The sequence below is a fragment of the Choloepus didactylus genome, chromosome 19 (genome assembly GCF_015220235.1).
Source record: "Choloepus didactylus isolate mChoDid1 chromosome 19, mChoDid1.pri, whole genome shotgun sequence".
Classification (NCBI taxonomy): domain Eukaryota; kingdom Metazoa; phylum Chordata; class Mammalia; order Pilosa; family Megalonychidae; genus Choloepus; species Choloepus didactylus.
This window is the reverse complement of record NC_051325.1, coordinates 50,696,766-50,709,874: the sequence shown is the minus strand read 5'-3', so window position 1 is coordinate 50,709,874 and position 13,109 is coordinate 50,696,766. Positions and strand designations below refer to the sequence as shown.

General features: G+C 49.0%; 1 protein-coding gene across 2 annotated transcripts in view; it reads right to left on the bottom strand.

Moving 5' to 3' along the window:
- Window positions 1-805: 805 nt before the first annotated feature.
- Window positions 806-13,109, bottom strand: part of EYA2 (EYA transcriptional coactivator and phosphatase 2) — a 261,616-nt gene continuing 249,312 nt past the window's right edge. For both annotated transcript variants that reach the window (XM_037811465.1, XM_037811466.1), the window contains exons 14-15: window positions 10,797-10,897; window positions 806-1,582 (exon numbers count right to left, since the gene is read on the bottom strand). In XM_037811465.1, coding sequence (XP_037667393.1) covers window positions 1,502-1,582; window positions 10,797-10,897 — 182 coding nt within the window. In that variant the 3' untranslated portion in view covers window positions 806-1,501. The remainder of the gene's footprint in view (window positions 1,583-10,796; window positions 10,898-13,109) is intronic.

The window sequence follows — 13,109 nt, the reverse complement described above, 5'->3', positions numbered from 1 at the left end:
GTGGGGTAGTCTATCTTACCATTGGTGATGGTTTTCTACCCATCAGAGATTCTACCTCTGAGATTCTAATAGTCAAGTCATCTCCCATCTCTCATGGGAGCTGATCACCCGGATTTCACCAACATGGATAGACAGAGGAGACCATATTTCTGCTTAGCATCCAAATCAGATGGCTCTAGGCCCTGCTTGGTCCTCTAGGGGCAACAGTGGCACGCAAGATGTCCTCAGAACTTCTCCACATATCTCTACCTGTCCCCTCACTGGATCTTTCATTTACTTCCCATCCATCAGAAAATAATTAGAATGAAAGCCTATGATATTTTCCACCCAACCCCCATTTCCCCCTCTTTCAGCAGCAGTTCACTGATTTTCCCTTTGGGGACCAGTACTCCCCTATTGTTTGGTCATGAGGGATCTAACCCTAAACCTGGGTCCATGGGTAGCCCATGACCAAGGATGGCCAATGAGAGACAATACTGAAGCTTTTGCCAGTACTGAGAGAGAGGAGCTCTCTCTCTGCAGGTACAGTTTGGCTGAACAATCTTGGAGCCACGGGAGAGCATGCCAGAGCATTAAGACAACACAGGAGAAGGGCATTTGATCACCTGGGTCCAGTTACCCCTGAAGACAGGCATTGCCTAAGGTTCCTGGACACAATTTCCCTTTTTTTTTTGCCTTAAGCCATTTAAGCTGAATTTTATTCTTTTTTAACTGAAAAGTCCTGAGAAAGACCAACATATTTGGAAACTTCAAGAGTGGCAATAAATTAGCTACATCCTACCCAACTTCAAAATGTAAACGTGGTTTTATTTAATGCCTTTTATCCATCACAAAGTACTGCTCCCTTCCCAGTGTCCCCTCTTCCTAGAAAACAAGATGGCAGCATAAGGCACGTGCACTGTCCACATGACATCAGGTAAGGGCTTTACAAACCAAAATAAGCAATAGTCTTCCCAACAGCCCCAAATCACCTCTCTCACTAATGGTCAAAGAATGACTGTTCCCCCCCAAAGCACAACTTGGAGAAGAGAGTGCTTAAATTAGAACTGTGAACTGCCCCCACATGCCAGTTTAAAAACAAAACCAAGCCAACGACTAAGAAAAACACCAACACAGGTACAAGAGCATAATACCGGAATAATGAGATTAGTCCATAAATTAAAAAGGAAAAAAAAAAAGAATCTGCCCCTCCTAACCACCAGCCCTCCCCTCAAACCAGCAATTCCTTGCTTTTGTTCTGTGAGTCTTGTAGAAAAGTCTGGACTCAGCGATCACTTGTCCCCAAGTCAAGTATTCCAAAGCCAATAATGGGGTGCTTGCTTCTCAGGAACCTGGTGTGGATGGAAAGGACAGGCTCTGAGATGGACCCCGGATACATCCTGATGCCTGGATGTCCAGCCTCTGGATCTCTGGAGTGTTCGCTGGGGAGGCGGGCAAGGCGGGGGGTCCTGGGTGGGTGTGATGCATCTAGCCATGCCAGCTGTCGGTGCTGCTGGCTCTGCTATAAATACTCCAGCTCCAGGGCATGCCTCAATGCCTCCAGGTCCGCGTGGCAGGATATCCTCCAGAAAGGCATGTTGTGCTGGAACACAAGACAGCAGCCTCCAGGTTAGGGCCCTGCCGCCGCCGCCCCCACAGCCCCTGCATCTGTGCCCAAGGCTTAGCGCACCCAGGTCAGTGTAGGGTGTGGATACAGAGTAAGGAATCTGGCCTTCAGAAAGAAGTCTGGGCTTTGTCTCTGCCCCTGGGGTGGGTGGGGGTGGGGGCAGGAGTGTCTGGTTATTCATGGTGGGCCCCAGGCCATACCTGATGGTTTGTACTAGCAGATGATGGGTGGGGCCAGCCATGGCCTGTGGTCTTAGTTAGGGTGGGGTGGGGGGGCTGCCAAACCAGGAGACCAACCATGTGATTAGGGGGTTGGTCGAGCCATGTGACAACAGCCTGACCTCCTAGGAAAGGAGGGGGTCGGAGATTGAGCTCAACCACAGGGGCACTGATTCCACCAATCATGACAAGTAATGAACCCCCAGTAAGTGCCCAGCAGAGCTTCCCTGATTGAAAATAGACATCCATGTGCTGGGAGGGTGATGCGTTCTCATTCCACGAATTGAGGACAAGAAAGCTTAGTGTTTGAGAAACTTCCAGAGCTCTTATTTGTACCCTTTTCACTGTAATAAAACTAATCCTAAGTATAGTGCTTCCCTGAGTTCTGTCATTCTAGCAAATTATTGAACCTGAGGGGGCAGGGGGAACCCCCGAAATTGCAGCTGGCGTTGGAAGCGTATAAAGTCATTGCAGGGGACAGTTCCCAAGCCGTGACGCACTCAGTTCTGGCAGCCCCGGTACCTGCCCCCGGCCCACCAGGGCGGCTGCCGCGTCGCTATTCCCCCCCCCGCGCCTCTTCTGATTGGCTGATGCGTGCGCCGCGCAGGTGTCAAAAGGCTGACTCCTCCCACCGCCGCTCCCAGTGGGGGCGCAGGCAGCGCTGGCGTGTGTTACACCGCGATGAGGCAGCTGTGCCTTTAAAGATGTGTTCTCGCTCCTGCTCCTAAAAGAAGCAAGCTCAGTAGGTGCTGGAGTGTCTTGAACCCCTCCCTGACTCTTGGCTAATCTCCGTTTTGAACAAACTAGTGTCTGAGCATGTTGGGTAGCTGTATTATCTAGCTAGAAGAGAATGACATTAGTTTGTTTTCTTCGTAGCTTTTGTTTTTTATCTTTTCCTTTTCTTCCCAGCAGGTGATGCCTGCTTTATGTTTATTGTCAGGATGTCAGGTTTTCACGAAGTAAAAGTGAGTGGATTCAAAGGAGAACATTAAGGAGATAATAGTATAGGCAGTGGACGGATTTAACAAAAATTGTGACTGGCTAAGAAGTGGTGTGTAGATTATGGCAAGAAATCACTAATGTGGAGTGGGAAATCTGCAAAATATTTCTATAGTGTGATGGTTATAAGTGAGTACCTGGTCCAAAGCTCTGCTCTACCATCTCTAGCTGGGTGACTTGGGAAATTTACCTTGTCTGTGAAATGGGAAAACACCTGCTGTGTACAACTGTTGCAGCTCTTCAATAACCGCAGTGCCTGGCACATACTAAGCACTCATTAAACACAGGCTGCTATCACGAATACATCTAGGATCCTAAGGACATAGCTGTATAAATATAGGACAAGGTCAGGGAAGACAGGAAAAATCATATATATGTGCACAAATAGGTGGAAGGATGTGTTTGGAGGTTTTCAGTAGTTTCAAAAATAATAAATGACTACATTATGAAGAGAAAAAGAGACCCTTAAGGCAGGCATAAATAAAATGTTATGGGAGCTGGCCAGAAGGAACAGACTTTTGGTGGCCATACCGGGGGTGGGGGCTGCACAGGGGTCCCAGAGGAGGAGGGTGTATGAGAAGTGAGCTGTACAGGATGGGAGGACGTCATGGTTGGCAGGAGTTGAAGGGTGGGGTGTCCCAGGCAGGGTGCCCCTGGGTGAGCAAAGGAGATACAAGGCGGCAAGAGGTAGGGGGTCTGGGGACTCAAGTCACGTGGAGTGGCCGTGGCATGTGTGCATATGTGTAAATGCATGTGTGTGCGTGTGTGTACACCCATATGCGTGTGTATATGTCCATGTGTACGTGTGTGTAGGGGTGAGAAGCGGAGAAAGACTAGTGGAATAAAATTCTTGTGTGTCATGCTGCAGGTTGGATTTTATTGTATAAAAGCCTATTATATCTGATTTTAAAAAAATTATTGAGGTGAGCAATCTGCATTCTGTCTCTATAGTACCTAAAGTTTTAAGTAATACTTTTACATGCTACCATTGTTGAGCAGGCACAGTGCTAGGGGCTTTATGTTTAGCTCACTGAATAACCAAACCAAAAAGCAACATTTTACCAGTGGGGGATGAAACAGAAGGAGAAGAGATTTAACCCAAGCGACAAACCAGTAATAATCAAGATCATAACCAATCATTGCCATAATAAAATCATCAACATTTGTTAAGAGCTTGTTATGCGCCATGCCCTGTGCAAAACATTTTACGTGCAGTATCTCCTTTAACCTGATCAATAATCTTCTGAGAGAGGCACTGTGTTTAGTCTTATTTTACAGATGAAGAGACTGAGGCACAGGGAGAAAAGAGCCTGGATTTGAACTCAGGCCATCTGGCTCCAGAGAAGGAACTCAATTGCATTTTTATCATTGGGAAATTTCATCTTTGGCTAAGGCTGTAGCCTGCCCAACCACCACCCTCACTTCTTCCTTGCTTATAGAACCCTGAATTTGGCAGTACCATGCCCAGATGTGGAAGATGAGTCACGGTTGTGATAAGCCAGGTATGACAATCTCAGCCTTGTTTGCCAGTGTTTAGTCTGGAAGCGGCTGTGTGACCCCTTCAAGCCAATGAGGAAGTCAACTGGGGCTTCTGGGAAAGGTTTTCCTCCACAATTAGAGAGAGGCACCTGAGAAGAACCCCTTTCCTCCTTTCCTTCCCTTCCTGTTTGGATGCTGTCATGTTAGTATGTGATGTCTGGTGCTGTGGTGGCCCTTTTGTGATCATGGGACAATGAACCAGAAAATAAAAAGCCAAAGATGGTGAGGAAGGTGGTGCAAAAGGATAGAATGGGGTGCTCCGTGAATTTTTGGGTCACTAAACCAACTCATCTTGTTACAAATAATCTTAAGTGAGCAAGCCATCATTACATGGATTTTCTGCTATAGTCGTTGTCCTTTTATTTACCAAGTTACCAGATGGTGCTTGAGGAGCATATGGATGTCCAGAGTTCTTGTAATTCTGCTGCCCAGAAAGGTTCTGTGCATATATGTTGGAAAATATATAGCCTTCTGGCCCCTGGAACACACCAAGCCCTTTCTTGTTTCTGGGGCTCTGTTCTGTATATTTCTGCTCATCTCCACCCTTCTGGTGGGCAGGAGGCAGAATAATGGCCCCCAAAGATGTCCACAGCCCAACCCCCAGAACCTGGGGACATGCTACTTATATGGGAAAGTGACTTTGCAGATGTGATTAAGGAAAGGATCTTGAGATGGGGAGATGATCCTGGATTATCCATGGGCCCAAAATAATTACAGGGGTTCTCATGGGGGAAAAGAGGGAGGCAGGAGAGTGGGAGTCAGAAAAGGAGATGTGATAACACAAGCAGCATCAGAGAGAGAAGGAAGATGCTACCCTGTTGGCTTGGATGATGGAGGAAGGGGCCACGAGAGAAGGAATGCAGCAGACTCTAGATGCTGGAGAATCCAGCCCTGCTCACCCATTTTAGACTTCTGACATCCGGAACCGAAAGATAATAAACATGCGCTGTTTTAAGCCACTACATTTGCAGTAATTTGTTACAGCAGGAAGAGGAAACTGACAGGAGGGCTCCACTCCAATCTCTCCTCCAGGAGAGGCCTTCCTTGACACCCCCCGGGGCTCCCTATCTCTGGCCTTGTGTTACTTTCGCCATGTGTGTGAGCAGAAGAGATGTGTGCACGCCTGGGCTGTGCCCTTAAAAGGAAGAGTGTGCCCCCTCTTCCTCTCTACCCACGTCTTCCTCCCTCTGCCTGGAACGCCGACATGGCGGTGGCCATTTGGATCACAAAAACGAGGGCAACCTCCTACCGGTGCAGCAACAGATAGAAGGAGCCCGGGCCCTGATGAGTTTGCAGCTGCCCGAGAGATATTTGCTGAAGGAATGAAAAGAGGGGAGGAGGAAGGGCGTTTCTCAAGCAAAGCCATCCAGGAGCACATTTTCCCCTCTTGTTCTGTAGCTTCTAAACAACTCCAGCTCAAGGGAAGGAGAAAACTCTCAATCATGGGAACAGATGCAACCTCTTTAAGGCCTTCTGGTTGCCCCGGCTCTCCCCACCCTCTCCTCACTCCCCCCACCCCCAGCCCTCCTTTCCCTGCCCCAACTTCGACTGCAAAGCTGGGTTCTGGTTGCCGCCCAGCCAGTCCTGCCCCCTTGGAAAAGTGCAATTCATTTTTCAGGGAGAAAATGAGCACAGGTGGAAAAAACTCTCTCAGCCTCCTCCATCCCCAGCTTGAGGGCTCCGCAGTGCCGGTGGATTTATCACTTGTGGAGAGGTGGAGACAAATGACCCACTAAAATGGAGACAGTAACAACACTGTCAGCAGGAACAGTCCAAGTCCCTTGTCTGTCGCCATAGTTCACGGTGCTCAGGTGGCCGGCGGCCGGGGCTAATGGCTCCCATCCATCAGGCCAGTGGGGCTGCTGGCGGACAGCGTTCTCGCTAATGAGCTGGGGCCTCTGCCTCAGACACCCCGACTGAGTGATTTTTAAGGGAGCTCAGTGTGTGTGGGGGGTGCCCTAGACTTCTTTGGTGGGCAGCTCCACTCTTGTCTGGGGTCTTTGAGACTCCCTCACCCCCTCTCTCCTCCCCACCAGGCAGTAGGAATAAGTCACAGGTAGGTTTGCATGTACCTGCTGTGTGTTCTCCCCCGTTCCCCCTTGAATGGCCTGCTGGCGGATGGTGGACCTGGGGGTGGTGGGAGTCATGTTGGACTCCATGGAACGTGCAGCATCCTGGGAGAAGCAGAGCAACAAGACAGAAGGAGCATGGGAGCCCTGGGCCGCTCGTACTCATGCTGGTAGGTGTTTAAGCCACGGTCTGGCATCTCTGACCACACTGGTGTCCAGGATTGGCCCCACGGAGACCCAGTGGCCCAGCCCCTGTGGGAGGTCACCCAGCCACACCCTCAGCTGGGTCCGGGCAAAGCATTCTCCCCAAGGGCTCTGAGCAAACAACAGAACAAGTGCTCAAGTTGTGTGCAAATCAGCGTTCATGTCTTCTTTTTCCTTAGGGTCTGCAGGATGAGCGGACCTCCTCTGAGTTTGTGAAGGTTGTCTTATCCTTCCTCAGCCCTCTCCTCAGCCCTGGGGAGGGACAGCAGAGCTGTGGGCCCTGGAGAGCTGACCGTGCCCAGGTCCCTCTGCTGGGTCCTTACACGGATATTCTCAGCAGCTGGTGAGGCAGGTCCTCCCACTGCCCTCAGTTGCCACCTAAGGAAAGGCAGCTCAGAGAGGTGGTGGCATCTGCCTAAGGCCACACAGCCCAAACCAGCAGAATCATGAATTTGGGGCAGTCTGTACTTCCTGGGTCTCACGTTTCTGTAGGAGCAGAGCCCGAGGCACCTCCCTTGCCTCACCCTTGTCCCAGCCGAGTGCGGGAAGATGACCACCAGACAGTGGATCTCAAAGGGGAAAATCTTGCCCCCCACCCAGTGTGATTTTTGACTATCAATGGTTTGGGGCACTATAGGTGGGGCAGGGGTGCCAGGCGTCCTGCTCATCCCACACACCTTCGACCTGCATGATTTTCCCATGTCTTGCCAGACATTCAGAATGTGTAAGACTTGCTTGTAACGCCTGAGCCTGGACTCCATATAAATGCAAAAGTATCTTTTGCATGGTTTCAATAAAACTTGAATTTTCCAGGAGTGCAACTCAGCTTCCCTGAGTTTTATTCAGAACCTTTTCATGAGTTGATTAGCTTTTTGGAAAAATTGCATCTTGGGCTGCAGCATGATGCAGTGCACTAGAAAGGTCAACACCCCACCTGTGTCCCTCTGGGTTTGCAGCATCGTGTCCACCTGGAAGGAGTGGGGTGCGCGCATTGGGCTGTATTTTGTCTTCGGTGCAGCCACGCCCCAAAATTTGCATATAGAATCACACGTTATCTTGAATGTAAACGACTTTCCCTTTCTTTCTCCTTGAGAGCACCATTCCATATTGACTTTTTGGACCCGACGGCTCTAAGTAGGATTATTGCCCAGAGTATTTCATTTCAGGATAGTAAAGGGGGCAGTTCAGAGCATTCCTGTCCGGCTGGTGAGAAGGCAGGGATTGGGCAGTGGCCGCCCTGGGCCTCGGGGCCTGTGCCTCCAGGTGAGAGCCAGAGGGCAGGTGTGAGGGAGCTGGGGTCGCAGGCCTGAGCCGGCTGCTCCAATCCAATTTGGTGAGAGGCAAAGCTTTACTTTGCACCCTGTCACATGCGTAGGGGGAGAGCTGTCAGTTCTGAACTTGGGAACAGGAAAGAGGGGGCTTCAGAAACTTCCTTAAAACCTGGCCATGGCCATGGCCAAGGCCAAGGCAATCTCCCGCCACAGACCATGTGATTCCTACCGTTTCCAAAACACTAACTCCTGAGGCAACGCAGCCACAATCCACCTGATGGTTACTTGACAATTTGCGTGACTGGCTGTCTCGGTTTTGACCATATCCTGGAGTATCACCGTATTCCTATTATTTACTTATTTTTTTCCTTTAAATCAACTCATTTTTCAAGCTAAAGAAATATGCTTAAAAAAGAAGAGTTCACTTCCGGGAAGATGGCAGAGTAGGTGTGGCAGAACGGGCTTCTCCTCCTCCATGAAACTAACTTGAAAGGGGCTGGAGGACACCAGGGACTGTGGTTCAGGGGTATGACCGGCCACAGAGGGTCCCCCACAGTACGTGGAGGGGACACCTGACAAAAACGGAAGAGAGACGATGGCTGGAGGGACGTGCCTAACTCTGCAAATAAATTCATCACCCTCCCCCGACGTGGGACAGGACCCCCAAGATGAATGAGCCTGACCCTGGCACTGAGAGACTGAGAATGCCTTTTTGACCAAAAGAAGGGCAACAAAATAATGTCTTAGTAGCTAAGAGAATTCAAATAGAGTCAAGAGGCTGTCCTGGAGGTTACTCCTATGCAAGCTTCACCTAGATATGCCAAATGACCACAATATGATAAGCCCAAGCCAACAACAGTCCTGAAAACCTTAAAGAATACCTGGGTCCTTAATCTGGGACTCTATAATAAAGCTTCACTCACTAAGTTTATTCATCAGAAACTTGAATCCTTCAGTGTGCCCCTATGCCAGCTAAGTCCCAAAACCCAGAGGCAACAGCCTCTTTAAGAACATCAACTAGATGTGTCCCCTTTTCAACATGAACAGGTTACGGTGGTCATTGCCTAGACACCCCTGAAGATTGGGAAAGTGATAAAACTAGAGGAATAGGTAGGAACAGACAAGATGGAATTTAACAAAGGATTATGCATATTGAATCTTTATATTATTTTCTTTTTCTTAGTTGCTAGGGTATTAGAATAGTTAGAAGGAAAGGACTGAAATGGTGAAACTGTAATCCATAGCATCCTTTGAAATTTCTTCTATAGCTACTTGTTAAATTATAATTTGAAAGCGATACCTTTTTGTATATATGTTATATTTCACAATAAGGAAATAACTGAAACTATGGTGCTATAATTCATAACAACTTGGAAATTTCCTATATATCTACTTGTTAAATCATACTTTGAAAGCTATTACCTTTTTGTATATATATTTCATAATAAGGAAATAACTGAAACTGTGGAATCATAACCTGTAATAGTCTTTGAAAGTTGCTCTCTAACTATTTGCTAAATTGCACTTGGAAAGCTGTAGCACTTTTATGTATATATGTTATATTCTACAATAAAAAAATATGATTAAAAAAAAAAAAGCCCAGAGTAAAAGCTGAGGTCCTCCCAATGGCCCCAGGCACCCCCGACGCCCCTCCTGCCCTCCACTGCAGCCCTCTGCATTTCTTCTCCAGGAACACCCCTCTCTCACGTCCCCTGGGCTGTCCCATGACCCCTCCTGCTCTTTGCTCAGACTTTACCTTGCAGCGAGGCCTGCCTTGACCACGCCCAGGTCCCCCTCTTCTCCCATCCCTTCTTCTTCCCCCTGGGTTGTGAGCATGGAGGGGCAGGGCCGCGTCTCTTCTGCTCACTGCAGGATCCCAGCATGGGGGACAGGGCCGGGAACGCGGTAGGTGCTCAGCTAATGGAACTTGCAGATAGCTGGAGAGTCCGTGACCAAGCAACCAGGCAACAGGCAAGCGGACCAGAAGGGGAATGGCCTGAAGAAAGACTAGGGCCGCAGGGAGGGGTCCCAGGCTGCCCTGGCTGGAAAGCGGGGTCAGTGTCGGGCAGGGGGGTCTTCCCTCAGGACGTGCTGAGGCTGAGGGCTGAAAAGTGAGTCCCGGAGCCTTCCAGGCCGAGGCACCAGATGCCAAGGCCTCCTAAGCTCCTTTCTCCCCAGCCATCTCTCAGGACCTGTAAGGTCTCCCTCTTCTTGGGGGTTTCATCTGCTGAGAACCTTAATGTTTTTTGTGTCTCCTTGGTATTTGTTGCCAAGGAGGGAAGGGGGAAACCAGGCCCCCCAAATTAAGTTCTGTGACATTAACAATCCACTTCCCAGGCCTCTGGGTAGGGGGGTGGCAGGGTCTCTGGGATGCTGCTGACAGGCCCAGACCCTGGGATTTTGGCAGCTGCTGCTTTTCCGAGAACAGAGCTACAGCCACCAGAACCCCTTCCCCTCTCCTCATGAGGCCGAGATCACAAATGTGGGATTTTCTTTTTCATTAGCTTAATGCTGTCTTTATTAACTGGGAAGGGTTCCTGGAACATATGATCAGTAAGCATTCAATAAAACACACACACACGTGCAGCAGCCCCCCAACCAGCCCGCCCTGATGGAGCGTCTCTGGGCTCCTGAGGAGCTGTCCCAGAAACAAGCCAGGGCTACCAGGGGTGGCAGCCAAAGGCACGGAGCGGGGGATTTGCAGAAGGAAATTACTCAGGATGCTTCTGCGATTTGCAAATGGGAATGGACTAGCGAGCAAAGAGCCTGGGAAGGAGAGAACCCAGCCAGCCGTGGGGAGGCAGAGGAAGTCTGTTTAGAGAGCCCTCGAAAACCACAAGTTAGGCTCAAAACAGGAGGAAAAGGCAGCTTGAGAGGCTGAAGGAAGTACCTTTTTCGCGCCTTGTTCCTCTTCAACACCATCACCGATGACGATGTAGACGGCCTTCCTGCCGAACCTCTGCATTATCCGCTCGAAGCAGCTCTCTTTCCCTGCATGCATGGAAAAAGCAGAGTAGAAAAAGTCCAGGAGGACCTAGTACTGGGGAAATAACAACTGCTAATGAAGTACGTGCTGCGTGCAGGAGACCTCCCTCTGAAGGGTCAAACCTACGAGTGAGCACTACCACCCTCCCCAGGTGAAGGATGAAAACACTGAGGCACAGGGAGGTTAAGAAGCTCGCCCAGGGTGACACAGCCAGCAAGAGGCAGAGCAGAGGGGTGAAGTAGGCTCTGGTGTCACTGCAGCTCTCTGACGAAGGAGTGGTGGGCCCATTTTACAGATGAGGATTCTGAGGCTCTTTGAGGTGAAGAGATGTGCCCAGGATCGCAGAGCAAAGGAGAGGTCTGGGATTGACACCCAGGCAAAGGCTGCCCTCATGGAGATTCCCCTGTGCATCTTTGTCTTGCTACCTGGGTGGCCACCTCTTCCTATTCTCCTCCTTCCCAGATGTCTGGGCAGCAGCATAAATCCAGAGGCACTCGATTCAGATCTTTGCTCATCAGGATTGTGTCAGCAAGGTTTAATAACCATAATAATAGTGAAAATAATAACAGTAATATTAATCATAGCTGTCATTTATTGAGCTTTCTTCTAAGTGCTTCGCCTGCATCAGGGTTTCTCTACCTCAGCCCTGTTGACATTTTGGGCCAGGTTAAAGGTCTGTTGTGGGGGCTGTCCTGGCACTGGAGGATGTTTAGCAGCATCCCTGGGCTCTTCCTACTAGATGCCAGTAGCACCTTCCCTGCCCCCCAGTTCTAACAACCCAAAATGCCAACCCAAATAAATGTTCCCTGGGAGGAAGGGGGGGGGGGTTCACTCCAGGTTGAGAACCATCGACCTATATTAATTCATTTAATCACTACAACAATCCTCTGACATTGGAATTAATATAATCCCCATTTTAGAGGAGAAGAAACTGAGGCTCAGTCAGGGCTGGTGGACCCTTGCGGAGGATGGCGGCAGCAGCAGGAGTAACAATAACACAGCACCCCCACGTGAGCACCGGACTCACTCTGCTGGGTTGTGCCAACTGCTTTACACACACTATTTCACTTTATCCTATGATGAAGGTCCATTTTATGGACAGGAACACTGGGGAAGAGAGAGGTGAAGTCACTCGCATTTGGGCACCCAGCTAGTAAGTGCAGAGCCAGGATTCCTCAAGAGCTTGCGCTCTGAGCCACTAGTTTTACCGCTCTAGGGGCCAGCTTTGCTGCAGACTGTTATTCCCTTCTGTACCTGTTCCCTCCTCCTGGATTGAAGCAGTGGATACAATCGTATCCTGAGTTAATAGAATTACACTTCCTCACCCTCTGCCACATCGCATTGCAGTTCCTCCCATTGGAGTAGGCGGAGTCTACTCCTCTCCCCACTGAAGTTGGGCTTGGTCATGTGACTTGCTTTGACCAATGGAATGTTAGGGACTTGCCATGGGAAAAATGCATGGGTGGCTTTTTATACGTGGGTCCTGCACTTCTTTCATCTTTTCATCCTTTCATACGAGGAGCATGTGTCCTGGATGGCTGCTAGTTCCATAACGAGGAGCTATGCAGAACAGACCTGAACATGGAATCAAGCCCAGCAGAGCCGGAGCTGACCTGCAGCCCCATGAGCGAGAAATAAAAGCTCGTTGTTTTAAGCTGCTGAGTGTTGGGGATGTTTGTCACGCAGCATTATCACAACAGAAACCTATTTTTTTTTTTTTTAAACTATGATTTTCAAGTTAAAACAAGGAACTGGAGGCCAAATTCCTGCCCTAGTTCAACACTGACTACTTTCAGCTCTTTAATCCTCAGGCTCCCCAAGTGGGAAGTAAGAGGTACTTTACCATTCTCCAATGGCATTTGATTCCTCTGACACAGAAACAGAATCAGCAGGTTAAATGAAAAGCTTAGATATGCCCAGGTAAGGATACTTTTCTTGAGAAATTTAAAGTTAAAAGTTTCTATAGTCAAATAAAAACTTGGGTTCAAAAGTTTCTTTTCTTCAGGACTTCACTGAGCCTTTGATATACTCATGTTCATTGTGAATATTCCAAATTTATCTGATCACTGAACCCTTTGTTCATATATCATCTCTTGAAAAATGTCATCCTGGACCAGTGTTTCTCAAACATTCCAGTACCTCCTTCACAAAAATTGTGACCATATCTGAGAATCACTGTTACCTAAGTAATAATTTCTCTTAAAATCAACTCACACT